At 46.6% G+C, this 15,334-nt stretch overlaps 1 protein-coding gene across 3 annotated transcripts; it reads right to left on the reverse strand.

Moving 5' to 3' along the window:
- Positions 1 to 6,077: 6,077 nt before the first annotated feature.
- ptpn18 (protein tyrosine phosphatase non-receptor type 18) lies at positions 6,078 to 15,019 on the reverse strand. 3 transcript variants are annotated; one of them, XR_008832847.1, is made up of 7 exons: positions 14,940 to 15,019; positions 13,546 to 13,570; positions 9,057 to 9,160; positions 8,766 to 8,938; positions 8,607 to 8,690; positions 7,143 to 7,204; positions 6,078 to 6,375 (listed from the first exon to the last, which is right to left on the reverse strand). XR_008832847.1 is itself a non-coding variant. In XM_056423060.1 (6 exons), exons 3-6 carry the CDS (start codon positions 9,149 to 9,151, stop codon positions 6,302 to 6,304), a joined length of 426 nt encoding a protein of 141 aa, XP_056279035.1. In that variant the 5' UTR covers positions 9,152 to 9,160; positions 13,546 to 13,570; positions 14,940 to 15,018; the 3' UTR covers positions 6,078 to 6,301. The 3 variants fall into 3 exon arrangements, 2 of the variants coding, with proteins under 2 accessions (XP_056279035.1, XP_056279036.1); XM_056423060.1 differs by lacking the exon at positions 7,143 to 7,204 and having other exon boundaries at positions 14,940 to 15,018; XM_056423061.1 differs by lacking the exons at positions 7,143 to 7,204; positions 13,546 to 13,570 and having other exon boundaries at positions 14,940 to 15,009.
- Between the last annotated feature and the right edge of the window lie 315 nt (positions 15,020 to 15,334).

Here is a 15,334-nt window from a genome sequence, read left to right on the forward strand (position 1 = left end):
TTTTAGAGAGGTGTTGTTTTATTTTTGGAGCGTTTTTAGGCTGAGGAAGAGTGATTTTAATAATCTTAGGCAGTGGTGGGACCGTGGTAAGGTAGAAATTAAGCTCCTTTGTCAGCAGCACACTTTCAACGTCACTAGAGACGTCACCAGATCTATGAAGGACCTGGAGAAGGACCTGAGATAGTGGACCTAGAAAGTTTGAGCGAGTCCACAGGAGAGACATAGGATAGTCCTCAGTAAAAAAAAGTCTCGCCGCCGACCTGTTGTTGTTAAAAAGCAAGTCGGTCAGGTGGTCCCGTCATTCCAGACCATCGCGAGATGGACACTCCTCTAGCTTCTTCTTCGGCCTGGAGAAGAGAGGAGTGGGCAGGAGAGTGATCCACCACTGCTGACGGACGAGGGCAGCCGGGGTTGTGCAGCCAAGCCAGATCCGGCAGAAGCGGGGGGTTTATTCCTTATTGCATGCCTGTATAGGGAGGAGGAGAGTCGACGAGAGGGCTCTGTGGGGAGCAGGTCTCTCTCCTGGAGGAGACTAGGAGCTCGACCGACAGACCCCCCACCCCCAAGAGCTGCCTGCCTGCAGAGCAGGGCGCGGGCTTGCCCGGTGCCGACTGAGTTTACTTGAGTTTTCCCTGGGATGTCCTGGAGGGACTGTGAAGTCCCTTCATCATCTCAGCTGCTGCCCTCTGCCATGCCTGCCGGAGGCAGCGCTGGCCTTGCTGACGCTACTGCCAAAAAAAGGAAACCCGCAGGATATCGGTAACTGGCGCCTGTGTTATCGGTACTGGCGCCCTGTGTCTGTGTGTGGATTACAAGCTTCTGTCCAGGGTCCCTCAGGCAGAGGGGGAGGGGAGGCAGGAGGGTCCTCCCCTCCACCAGACCCTACTGTGTGCCCGGCAGGTCCATGGTGGACAACGCCCACCTCATTCGGACGTTTTGGAGGTCTCCAGCTCGTTGGGTATGGACACTGGTCTGATTTCTCTAGATCAGGAAAAGGCTTTTGACCGCGTTGAACACGGCTTCCTCTGGAAAGTTCTGGGGAAGTTTGGGTTCAGCGTTGGCTTCATAGCTAAGATCAAGGTGTTGTACAGTAATGTTGAGAGTGTGCTGAAGATAAACGGCAGGCTGTGTGCTCCTTTTAGAGTGAGTAGAGGGGTCCGGCAGGGCTGTGCTCTGTCCGGGATGCTCTACGCACTCTCCCTCGAGCCCCTCCTCATTAAAATACGCTCTAGCCTGCATGGTTTAGTTTTACCTGGTTTTAATGGAAGAATGATTTTATCGGCGATGCCGACGTCGTTGTTTTTATTAAAAGCCAAAAAGTGTAAACCTTTTAAATCAAATAGTACATGATTTTAGCACGGCATCATCAGCGAGGGTGAACTGGAAGAAAAGCGAAGCCCTCGCTGTGGGGGAGTGGCGTGGCGGCCTCCCGGTTCTTCCACAAAAGCTCATATGGAAGACGGACGGTTTTAAATATTTAGGAATATACCTGGGGAAACCGAGCATGGTCCAGAAGAACTGGGAGGGCGTCACAGAGAAGATAGAGGAAACTTTCCAAGTGGAAGTGGCTGCTCCCCCAGATGTCTTTTAAAGGTAGAGTACTGGTTTTAAACAATCTTATTGCATCCCAACTGTGGCACAGGTTGACAGTTTTAGACCCTCCCTCGGGCTTCTTAGCCAACATACAAAAGAAGATGGTGGATTTCTTTTGGGAGGGTCTACACTGGGTGCCACAGGGGGTGCTGTTTTAGCCAGAGAGGAGGGGGGACAGGGCCTTGTCCACCTGGCCAGCCGGACGGCCACTTTTAGATTACAGTTTGTTCAGAAGTTTTTAACGAGTCCGGGGTTTTTAGTGTGGCGAGACGTGGCCAGCTGCATCCTCAGACGTGCTGACAACCTGGGGCTGGATACTGCTCTGTTTTTAATAGACCCCAGCTTTTTAAAACTAAGTGGGCTGCCTCCTTTTTATCAGGGTGTTTTTAAGTCGTGGGCCCTTTTTAAGCACGAAAGGTGCTCACAGTCTGACTCTCTGTTCTGGTTGTTGAGAGAACCATTAATTTATAAAGCGAGAATGGACATTAGCAGCAGCGTCACCCCTGGACTAACGGGGGCGCTGCTGCGAACAAAGACTCTTTGCCTGCAGCAGTTGGTGGATGCAGTGGGGCCGACGCTGAGCGACCCCCCGGCCCTGGGCTCCCTGCTGGGGATGCATTCCGACCGGGTGGCGAGGAGGCTCCTGGAGCTGTGGAGGCAGAGGCTGACCGGGTTGGAGAGGAGCCTCCTCAACGACTACAGCCAGCAGAGAGCAGAGCCGGACCCTGCAGACCCCTTCCCAGACATCTCCTCAGCCCGGGGCTAGGGGACTCACCGCCCCTGCTAAGAACGAGCCACCCAGAAAACTGCACACTGAACAAAGCAGACAAGAAGACTTTGTATTTTAACCTCGTGAAGCGTATCAACAGGTCCAGACTGTGCAACAGACCGCCCACTGTGTGGTCAGAGAGACTTGGGCATGGAGGCCCTGGCCCGCAGTGGGGGGTCCTATACAAGCCTCCCCTAAAAAAAAGGACCGCTGACCTCCAGTGGCGGATTTTACACGGTGCTGTCGCGTCCAACGCTTTTATTTCGGTCATCAAGCCCGCTGTCCTGAGCCAGTGCCCCTTCTGTGACCTCCGGGAGACTATTTACCATGTTTTTAACGAGTGTAAGAGACTTTTGAGTTTCTTCGCTCTTTTAACATTGGTTTTTAGTCTTTTTAATGTGGCTTTTACAGAGAAGGTTTTTATCATGGGAGCTGCCTACAAAAAGACGGAAAAAGAAAAATGGCAGCTCCTTAATTTTTTATCCGGCGAAGCCAAAATGGCCATATATTTAACGAGGAAGTCCCGGGTGGAAAACAGAGAGGGGCAGGAGGCCAAGGCAGTGTGGCTCTGTAACATCAGAGCCAGACTCTGGCTGGAGTTCAGATTTTATAAACACATTGGAGACCTGGATGCTTTTAAACAACGCTGGTGTTTTAACGGTATTGTTTGCTCTGTGGTGGAAGAGGAGCTGGAGTTTGCACCACTTTTTATGAGGTAAAACATGTTTTATTTGTTTTTAATGTTTTATTTTTGGTTGTGGCGTTTTTTATTTTTAACAACTTAATTTTTTTAAGCACTTTATTTTTAAGAAGCTATGTAAAAGCTGAGAAAATGTGAAATAAAGTGTTTTTCAAAAATAAAAAAAATCTCTCTCTCTCTCTCTCTATCTCTATCTCTGTGTGTCTCATTCTCTATGTCTCTCTCTCCGACTCACTCTCTCTCTCTCTGTGTGTCTCATTCTCTATGTCTCTCTCTCCGACTCACTCTCTCTCTCTCTGTGTGTCTCATTCTCTATGTCTCTCTCTCCGACTCACTCTTTGGTCGACGACGGGACAGCCGCCAGGCTTGGTTACCGAGGTGGTTTCCATGGTTACCGCTCTGACCTGATTGTTAAAAAAACAAAACAATGAGAGAAACTTCAAAGACGAGCTGCTCAGTTCAGTTGCCTAGCAACAAGGCTCAGTGGCAGGACTCTCTCTAAATCACTATCTCTCTTCCTCTATCCCTCCTTTATCACTCTATCACTCCTCTCTATTTCTCCTCTATCGCTCCTCTCTTTATCCATCCTCTATCACTCTATCACTCATCTCTCTATCACTCCTCTATCCCTCTATCACTCCTCTCTGTATCCCTCCTCTATCCCTCCTCTCTTTATCCCTCCTCTATCACTCCATCACTCCTCTTTCTATCCCTCCTCTATCCCTCTATCCATCCCTCCTTTATCACTCTTTATCCCTTCCCTATCATTCTTCTCTGTATCCCTCCTCTCTCTGTCACTCCATCACTCCTCTCTCTATCCCTCCTATATCACTCCTCTCTCTAACCCGCCTCTATCACTCTATCACTCCTCTCTCTATCCCTCCTCCATCCCTCCTCTCTCTCTTACCCTCCTCTATCACTCCTCGCTCTATCCCTCCTCTATCACCCCTCTCTCTCCTCTATCACTTTATCACTTCTCTCTCTATCCATCCTCGAACACTCTTTCACTCTCTCACTATTAAGTTATGTATTTACATCTCTCCCTCTATGGTTTACTTTTCAAGTTGCTTTATGGACAAACAAAAGCAAAAAGATGACCACTGAGCAGGAGTCGCCCTATGAATGAAGAGATGAGATGAAGAGATGAGATTAAGATAGAGATATGAGATTAAGATAGAGATACAATGAGTTATGATTAAGATAAAGATATACGAAAGAGATGGGATTAAGATATAGAGAAGGAATTAAGATAGCTATAAAGGATTAAGATAAAGAGAAGGGATTAAGATAGAGATACAGGATTAAGATAGAGATAAGGGATTAAGATATAGCGATAAGGGATTAAGATGGATATGAAATAGAGATATGAGATTAAGATAAAGATATGAGATTAAAATAGAGAGATGAGATTATGATAGATACATGGGATTACAATAAAGAGAAGGGATTAAAATAGAGATAAAGGATTAAGATAGATATGAGATAGAGGTATGAGATAAAGATAGAGATATGCGAGAGATGAGATTAAGATAGAGATATGAGATTAAGATAAAGATATGAGATCAAAATAGAGAGATGAGAATAAAATAGAGATATGAGATTATGATAGATACACAGGATTACGATAAAGAGAAGGGATTAAGATAGAGATAAGGGATTAAAATAGATCTGAGATAGAGATATGAGATCAATATAGAGATATGAGAGAGATGATATTAAGATAGAGAGATGAGATTAAGATAAAGATATGAGATTAAAATATGTTGAGAGATGGGAATAAAATAGAGATATGAGATTATGATGGATACATGGGATTACAATAAAGAGATGGGATTAAGATGTATATAGAGATTAAGATAGAGGTAAAAAGATGCATTAAAAATCAAAACAATAATCTGATGTTAAGTAACTAAAGCAAAGTAGAAGTAAAAAGAGTCAATTTAGATACCTCAAGTTTGTACATGAGTAAAAAAACAACACAAACACACATGCGCGCACACACACACTAACACACTAACACACACACATTTCTTCCTCTAACATCACCTTCACGTTTCATCTCTCTCTATTTCTATCTTATCTCTCTGGATGTCTATGGTCTCTGTAACAGAGTCACCACCAACGACCCCCCCCCCCCCCCACACACACACACACGCACACACAGAGAAATTGAAAGTTGCACTAGTGTTTTTTTGAGGATTAGAATGAGTGACGGACAAGTGTGTTTGTGTGTTTGTGTGTGTGTGTGTGTGTGTGTGTGTGTGAGTGTGTGTGAGTTGGAGGAGTCTGGTGCTTACGAGCATGATGGAGAACAGGAAGTACCTGTAGTTGCAAAGGATTTAACTCTGACAGCAAAAACACACAACACAGTTACAGCAATATGTACAGGAGTGTTTGAGTGTGTGTGAGTGTGTGTGAGAGTGTGTGTGTGCGAATGTGAATGCTGAATCCCTCCAGCTATCCTTCATAACCTGATGATGTCACACTCCCCCCCCCCACATACACACAGTCGAGTCATGCCAAAGGTTTAATTGAAACCACCTTCTTCCTGTGTGTGTTCTTTCACTTGAACTTGTCTCTGGATAGTGTCTGTGTGCGTGTGTGTGTGCGCGCGCGTGTCTGCGTGTGCGTGTGTGTGTGGTGTAACTGTAACTTCTCGCAGCATTACAAGCGGTGTGTTTGTGTCTGCTCCCTCCTGGTGGTCTTTAGTGGAACTGAGCGACTCTACCTGAAATAGTTCACAAAGTACTCGTAACATGACATGACATTGAGCAAACGCGTTTATCCAAAGTAGTAAGATATAACTCAGATAACTCAGATGTGTTACTGCAGTTAAAGTACCGTTCAAATAGTAATAATTCCTAGTCCAAAACTATAAATATATAAATTTATATATATATAAATAAATAATATTAAAAACAAAGATACATTTATACATGAATAATAAAGAGAATATGTATATAATACACATTTCTAAATATAATAAACCATGTAAATCAAAATAAACGGTTCATGTCTGTTTTAATCATGATTTATTATTCTTCACATTTTAAAGTCTCATCACACGAAAAGTAAAACATTTATGAATCACAGACGAAAGAAATACTCAATTTAATAACCATAAATATGATCAGTTATGGTCAGAATAACAGGTTCAGTTCAACCCGGTTGTTAACCAGTGAGGTCCAGTCAGACCACTTCATCTCATATTAACAACCAGTCAGACCAGTGGGACCAGTTCATCTGTCCAGGTGGCCCCAGTCAGCTGGGGGGTCTCTGGGTCCTCTGGGCTTCTGAATACGACAATTAAACCCTGAAAGAAACCCAAAGATTTCAAACACAGAAAGTTAAAAATGTTCTGAACTTTATATATATCTATATCTATATATATATAGATATATATATATATAATAAGGTACAAATATGTATTTACAACATATACATATATTTACAACATATATATTTAAAACATTAACATATTTATATATTGTAAAGTTATATATTAAAAAAAATCTAAAATACATATATATATTTGATATATGTATTTATATATATTTACAACATATATATATGTAGACATATACATTATCCTGGAACTACAAATGTATTACAATAAAATATGTGTCTGAATAAGTTGGTACTAATTTCAATGGCTAACACTTAGCAGCTAACAACTAAAGGCTAATGGCTAACATCGATCAGCTAACATATATTTGCTAAGATCTGCTAACTAACAGTTATCATCTATCAGCTAACATCTATCAACTAACATCTTTCAGCTAACATCTATCAACTAACATCTTTCAGCTAACATCTATCAACTAACATCTTTCAGCTAACATCTATCAACTAACAGTTATCATCTTTCAGCTAACATCTATCAGCTAACAGTTATCATCTATCAGCTAACAGTTATCATCTACAGTCACCAGAGTCACTACAGACTCTGGTGACTCTGCTATCTTAATGCTCTTAGACCTCACAGCTGCTTTTGATACGATTGACCATTCCATCCTTATCTCTCGCCTAGAGCACTGTGTGGGTATCAGGGGCATTGCCTTAGAGTGGTTCAGGTCCTACCTGTCCCAGCGATCTTTCTCTGTTAGGCTTGGTGACTTCGCATCGTCTTCTGCCCCCCTATCCTGTGGAGTTCCCCAAGGTTCCATTTTAGGGCCCATTTTATTTTCCTTATACCTTCTCCCCCTTGGGCTCATTTTTAGAAAACATGGCGTCTCCTACCACCTTTATGCGGACGACTCCCAAATATACATACCCTAAAGAAACGCACCTGCTCTCTGACGCCCCTGGTTGACTGTCTCAATGACATAAAGGCCTGGATGGCGAAACTTTTAAACATAAATGAGAGTAAACGGAGGTAATTGTGTTTGGACCAAATGGCGATGTCCCTCCATTGACCTGGGTTCCTGCAACAGTATGCAAAACCCATGGTCTCTAATCTGGCGTTAAAATCGACAGTGCTTTTAAATTAGATAAACAGATAAACTCTGTGGTTAAGTCCAGTTTTATCACCTGAGGCTGCTGTCCAAAATTAAACCGGTTTTATCCGCTTCTGATTTTGAGCGTGTAATTCATGCATTTGTTTCTCTGCGTTTAGATTACTGTAATGCACTTTATGCCGGCTTAAACAAGACTTCGCTGGCCGCCTGCAGCGTGCAAAACGCTGCTCGGTTGCTTACAGGAACCGCAAGTACGATCACATCACCCCAGTCCTGTCTTCCTCCATTGGCTTCCTGTCCACTTTAGAGTTCATTTTAAGATTTTATTGTTTGTTTTAAAGCGCTTAATGGGCTGGCCCTCAGTACATCTCTGACCTCATACAGGTGTACACCCCCTCAAGGGGTCTGAGATCGGCTGACCAGCTCCTCCTAGTAGTCCCTAAAACTAAGAAAATTACCAGAGGAGACCGGGCCTTCTCAGCAGTAGCCCCCAGGCTCTGGAACGACCTGCCCCCCCAGGTCAAATTGTCGCCCACCCTCCAAACCTTTAAGTCCCGCCTGAAGACCCACCTCTTTTCCCTCGCTTTTGAGTCAGTTTGAGCTATGTTTTGTATTGATTTCTCTCTATTTTGTTTGTATGCCTTTTATCTACTACTGTAATATTATATTTTATTATTATGCTATGCTTACTGTGAAGCACTTCGTTAAACCCTCTGTTTTTAATATGTGCTATATAAATAAATTGGATTGGATTGGATTGGATCTATCAGCTAACATCTATCAACTAACATCTTTCAGCTAACATCTATCAACTAACATCTTTCAGCTAACATCTATCAACTAACATCTTTCAGCTAACATCTATCAACTAACATCTTTCAGCTAACATCTATCAGCTAACAGTTATCATCTATCAGCTAACATCTTTCAGCTAACATCTATCAACTAACAGTTATCATCTATCAGCTAACATCTATCAGCTAACAGTTATCATCTATCAGCTAACAGTTATCATCTATCAGCTAACATCTATTCCCCAATGAAACCGGGTGGACTGTCCCATGAAGGGTCAGACAGGTGTACTGACCGATGCCACCAGGTGAGCCGCTGGCCTCAGGCCCCGAAGAGCAGAAGTCTTCATAGTCATCGTTGGTCAGAGAAAGACCTCCGGCTGGAAGAGACAACGGCCTTACTCACATCCTCCTCTCCTCCTCTCCTCCTCTCCTCCTCCTCCTCTCCTCCTTACCTGGGCTCAAGTGATGCGCTCCGCTGTCCCCCGGCCTGTGATTGGCTGGCGGCGGCATGTCGTAAAGGGGCGTGGCTGAGAGGGGCGGACCGTGAGGTTTGACTCGTGGTTTGACAACGCTGTAGACGGGAGCTGCTGGGGGGTCGTTGTCATAGTGATGGGATGGAGGCGGCCTGAGGGGTTCATCATCATCACCATCACCATCACCATCACCATCACCATCATCATCATCATCATACAGATATAATATTATAGTGTAATTCCAGACCAGAACAAAAGGTGTTTCTTTACCTGCTGAATCTGGGCGTGGCCACAGCAGAGGGGGCGGGGTCAGAGGGCGGGTACTTGAGCTTCTTGACCACAGCGTACGTGTCATTGTCATTCATGGCGGCTCACTGAGGAGATGAAGATAAAGAGGAAGATTAAGAGGAAGAGGAAGTTACACCCTTTAGAGCAGGGATTCCCAAAGTGTGGCTGCCTCTAGGGGGTGCGCGAGAGGAAACATGTAATGGTGGTCTAATGGTGTAATAATTAATATTAAACATTCTCAGGGCTCTCAAGTGTCATTTCGGTCTTAACTCACGCTCCCACACATCGTATTTCTTACGCTGAAAAAATTCTCGGCTATTTAATGTTTGAATGCAGGGGTGCTCAATACGTCGATCGTGGTCGCCGCAGAGCTCCGACGCCGGTCTGCGTGTTTTTTTTTTAAGGTGTGGGGGATTGGGGGTGCGTGAACCCGGTCGGGATGTAGAAGGGGGTGCGTGGCCTAAAAAGTTTGGGAACCGCTGCTTTAGAGAATAAAAGAAATCACAATAATGAAAACAAAGAAACACACAAATAAACCAATAAACAAACAAAAAACAAACAGCTAACACATATAAACAAAGACAAACAAACAAATAAATACAACAAAAAGCTCACATAAATAAACAAATTAATAAACAAACACACACATACTCTCCTCATCCTCTGTCCTGTGCTTTACGGAATCATGGCTAAGTGGATCGATACCAGATTCTGCGCTCCAGCTCGCTGGCTTCCAGCTGCTCCGAGCGGACCGGGTCACGGAGCTCGCCGGAAAAACAAAGGGTGGAGGAATCTGCTTTTACCTCAACAACGGCTGGTGCAACGACGTAACGGTGATTCTACAGCACTGTTCGCCGGACCTGGAATCTTTTATCATTCACTGCAAACCCTTCTACTCCCCACGTGAGTTCGCTTCATTCATCCTGGCCGGAGTTTACATGCCGCAGGGAAACGTGCACGAGGCACAGCGGACCCTCGCGAACAGATACGGTGTGTGGAGCGGACCTTCCCGGACTCTTTAGTTATTGTACTGGGATTTTAACAAAGGAAACCTCAGCCACGAACTCCTAAATATAGACAGTTAATTAAATGCCCTACTAGAGAAGAGCATTCTGGACCACTGCTACACAACAATCAGCAGGGCCTATCACGCCGTCCCTCGAGCTGCACTGGGAAACTCTGACCACGTCATGGTTCATCTGATTCCCTCATACAGGCAGAGACTAAAGCTCTGCAAACCTGTGGTGAGGAAGTTCAAGAAGTGGACCAGTGAGGCTCTGGAGGATCTACGGCGTGCTTGGACTGTACTGACTGGGATGTCTTCAGGACTGCTACCAACAGCCTGGATGAGTACACAGAGGCTGTAACTTCCTACATCAGCTTCTGTGAGGACAGCTGTATTCCATCCAGCTCCAGGGTGAGTTATAACAACGACAAACCCTGGTTCACAGCGGAGCTCAGGAAGCTAAGACTGCAGAAGGACCAGGCATTCAGGAGTGGGGACAAGGACCTGTACACAGAGTCCAAATACAGGTTTAGCAAGGCGGTGAGAGATGCTAAACGTCTGTACTCTGAGAAACTGCAACAGCAGCTCTCAGCAAACGACTCTGCTTCTGTCTGGAGAGGCTCAGGCAGATCACCAACTACAAGCCCAAATCACCCCACTCCATGAACAATGTGCTTCTGGCAGACGAGCTCAATGAGTTCTACTGCCGCTTTGAAAGACAATGGAGCAGTCCTGAGACAATCCCCACAGCCCCATCAACAAGCCACAGACCATCAGCCAACCTCCCCAGCCCATCAGGGGCTCACACCTCTGGAGCACCCTCCATCAACTCAGCGACGACCTCGTCATCCTGGAGAGAGCCGTCAACAGGCTGTTTAAAAGCAGAACCCCTAAAGCAGCGGGCCCGGACTCCGTCTCCCCTCCACCCTGAAGCACTGTGCTGACCAGCTGTCTCCGGTGTTCACCGACATCTTCAACACCTCCTGGAGACATGCCACGTTCCAGCCTGCTTCAAGGCCTCCACCATCATCCCGTCCCAAAAACCCAAGATCACAGGACTCAATGACTACAGGCCCGTCGCCCTGACCTCTGTGGTCATGAAGTCCTTGAACGCTTGGTCCTGTCACACCTCAAGACCATCACCGACCCACTCCTGGACCCCCTGCAGTTCGCCTACAGAGCCAACAGGTCTGCAGACGATGCAGTCAACATGGCCCTTCACTACATCCTCCAGCATCTGGACTCCCCAGGAACCTACGCCAGGATCCTGTTTGTGGACTTCAGCTCTGCTTTCAACACCATCATCCCGTCCCTGCTGCAGGACAAGCTCTCCCAGCTGCACGTGCCCGACTCCACCTGCAGGTGGATCACAGACTTCCTGACCGACAGGAAGCAGCACGTGAGGCTGGGGAAACACGTCTCAGGCTCCCGGACCACCAGCACGGGTTCCCCCCAAGGCTGTGTTCTTTCCTCTCTGCTGTTCTCCCTGTACACCAACAGCTGCACCTCCAGTCACCAGTCCGTCAAGCTCCTAAAGTTCGTGGATGACACCACCCTCATTGGGCTCATCTCTGGTGGGGACGAGACCGCCTACAGGTGGGAGACTGACCACCTGGTGACCTGGTGCAGCCAGAACAACCTGGAGCTCAACGCTCTAAAGACAGTGGAGATGGTTGTGGATTTCAGGAGGAATGCAGCCCCACCCGCCCCTCTCATCCTGTGTGACTCCCCCGTCGACGCTGTGGAGTCCTTCCGCTTCCTGGGCTCCATCATCACCCAGGACCTCAAGTGGGAGCTGAACATCGGCTCCATCTCCAAGAAGGCCCAGCAGAGGATGTTCTTCCTGAGGCAGCTGAGGAAATTCAACCTGCCAGGGAGAATGATGGTACAATTCTACACGGCCATCGTTGAGTCCATCATCTGCTCCTCCATCACCGTCTGGCACCCTGCAGCCACGGCCAAAGACAAGTGCAGGCTGCAGAGCATCATCCGCACGGCCGAGAGGGTTATCGGCTGCAATCTGCCTTCCTCCAGGTCCTGTTCACTTCCAGGTCACTGAAGCGGGCCAGAAAGATTGTCGCTGACCCTCCCACCCTGGACACTCCTGTTCGAGTCCCTCCTCGGGAGGAGGCTGCGTCCATCAGGACAAAGACCACCCGCCACACCAAAAGTTTTTCCGTCGGCGGTCGGGCTCATCAATGGAACCGGACTGACTGACTGTCACCCCAGGACTACCACCTCTTCTTCCACCTTCCTCTCTCCTCCTTCTTCCCGCTCCTTCCTCTTCCTCCTCCTCCTCCTCCTCCTCCTCTTCCTCCTCCACACACGTCACTTTAACATGCACTTTAACTTGAGGCCTCCTCCACACACATGCCACTTTATTTGCATGCACTTTAACTTAAACACACGCCACGCGTAACATACACTTTTAACTAAAACACACCACTTGAAGCACACACCCAAACACTTTCACATTATTTGTTGTCTTTCTGTCGTGTTGATTGTTGTTTGTTTGTCATGTCCAAATGTTGCACCTTCCACCAAAAAAAATTCCTCGTTTGTGTAAACATTCCTGGCAATAAAACTGTTTCTGATTCTGATTCTGATTCTGGGGTTTATATGAATTAACAGGAAGTCACTGTGTCTCCACTTCCTGCTATATGCAGTCGCCAGGGTTACAGTGGAGGTAAGGTATTGCGCAATATGTTTTTATTAATGGTGTCTTCCCCATCTCCTCTTCTGTCTCCTTGTTTCCTCTCCTATCTCCTTGTTTCCTCTCCTCTCTTGTGTCCTTGTGTTTCCTCTCCTCTCTTGTATCATTGTTTCCTCTCCTCTCTTGTCTCCTTGTTTCCTCTCCTCTCTTGTCTCCTTGTTTCCGCTCCTCTCTTGTCTCCTTGTTTCCTCTCCTCTTTTGTGTCCTTGCTTTCTCTCCTCTCCTGTCTCCTTGTTTCCTCTCCTCTCTCGTGTCCTTGTTTCCTCTCCTCTCTTGTATCCTTGATTCCTTTCATCTCTTGTCTCCATGTTTCCTCTCCTCTCTTGTATCCTTGTTTCCTTTCATCTCTTGTATCCTTATTTCCTCTCTTCACTTTTCTTCTGCATATCTTTCCTCCTCTGCTCTGTTTCCATGGCAACGTGGTAACATATGGGGATGGAGGGTGAGAAAGTGTTAATTTAACACCTCAGGGTGAGACACACACACAGACACACAGACACACACACAGACACACACACAGACACACAAACACACACACACACAGACACAGACACACACAAATGCACACACACACACAGACACACACACACACAGATACACAAACACACACAGACACACAAACACACACACACAGACACACACACAGACACACAAACACACACACAGACTTACACAAATGCACACATAGACACACACACACAGACACAGACACACACAAATGCACACACACACACACACACACACATACACACCTCTGGTAGGAGGTGGGGTCTTCAGCTGGTGAACAAACAGAAATAACTTCTTTAAAAGTCTTAATTAATAAATGAGACATTGATTCATCGTTCATCTCAACTCATTCATGATGTCATCAGAGTCATTGTTACATCCTCCTCTACCTCCTCTAGTCCTCCTGTAGTCCTCCTGTAGTCCTCCTCTAGTCCTCCTGTTGTCATGTTGTCGTCAAGACAAGACAGTGTTTCCCTGTCTTCTGTCTCCTGTGTGTTTACCCTAGAGCTCACCCAGAGGGTGTGTCTGTCTCCTGCCCCCCTGGGCGGTGAGCAGCTGGGACTGATCGTCAATCAGGACGCTGCCTACTGAACCTGTCCTCGTTCCCCTTGATGTTGTTGGATCGTTCTCTCCTGGTGCCAGACTGTGGTTCTGCTCAGTACACGATTAAAGAAACCTTTATATTTTGAAAGAACTCCTTGTGCTGCTTTTGGGTTCCTGCCTTGCTCACCCTTAACACCTGTAGTCTCCCTCTAGTCCTCTTTTACCTCTCTGTAGTCCTCTTTTACCTCCTCTAGTCCCCCTGTAGTCCTCTTTTACTTCTCTATAGTCCCCCTGTAGTCCTCTTTTACCTCCTCTAGTCCCCCTGTAGTCCTCTTTTACCTCTCTATAGTCCTCCTGTAGTCCTCTTTTACCTCTCTATAGTTCCCCTGTAGTCCTCTTTGACCTCCTCTAGTCCTCCTGTAGTCCTCTTTGACCTCCTCTAGTCCTCCTGTAGTCCTCTTTTACCTCCTCTAGTCCCCCTGTAGTCCTCTTGTAGTCCTCCTGTAGTCTCCCTCTAGTCCTCTTTGACCTCCTCTAGTCCTCCTGTAGTCCTCTTTTACCTCCTCTAGTCCCCCTGTAGTCCTCTTGTAGTCCTCCTGTAGTCTCCCTCTAGTCCTCTTTGACCTCATCTAGTCCTCCTGTAGTCCTCTTTTACCTCCTCTAGTCCTCCTCTAGTCCTCTTGTAGTCCTCCTGTAGTCCTATTTTACCTCCTCTAGTCCTCCTGTAGTCTCCCTCTAGTCCTCTTTTACCTCCTCTAGTCCTCCTGTAGTCCCCCTCTAGTCCTCTTTTACCTCCTCTAGTCCCCCTGTAGTCCTCTTTTACCTCTCTATAGTCCCCCTGTAGTCCTCTTTTACCTCTCTATAGTCCCCCTGTAGTCCTCTTTTACCTCCTGTAGTCTCCCTCTAGTCCTCTTTTACCTCCTCTAGTCCTCTCTATAGTCCCCCTGTAGTCCTCTTTTACCTCCTGTAGTCCTCTTGTAGTCCTCCTGTAGTCTCCCTCTAGTCCTCTTTTACCTCCTCTAGTCCTCCTGTAGTCCCCCTGTAGTCCTCTTTTACCTCCTCTAGTCCTCTTTTACCTCCTCTAGTCCTCATTTACCTCTCTTCTAGTCCTCTTCTCGTCCTCTTCTAGTCCTCCTTTAGTCTTTGAAACCCGCTTCTCTCTGAGTCTCAACAAACAGCTCTCCAACTGTCTCCACTGAATTTGCATACAGGAAGTGGCTCACAGGCCCACTTCCTCTTTCTGCTCCACTTCCTCCTCTCGGTCACGTGACCCGCCGTGTTCCCCTGCGGTGTGTTGCCGTGACGACGGAGCAGCTCTCGCTCCAACATGCCGGCGACTGCAGTGAAGATGAGGCGGTACTGCTCCTGAAAAGGAGCATGGCTTCCTTTACCCATGATGCACTGGGTTTCACTGCATCACACAATAAACACTCCAGTTCACACGGAGATAATCCAAGATGGACGACGTGCAGGAACGTTATTCACTGTCTT

Source organism: Pseudoliparis swirei, chromosome 9, assembly GCF_029220125.1.
Source record: "Pseudoliparis swirei isolate HS2019 ecotype Mariana Trench chromosome 9, NWPU_hadal_v1, whole genome shotgun sequence".
Lineage (NCBI taxonomy): Eukaryota > Metazoa > Chordata > Actinopteri > Perciformes > Liparidae > Pseudoliparis > Pseudoliparis swirei.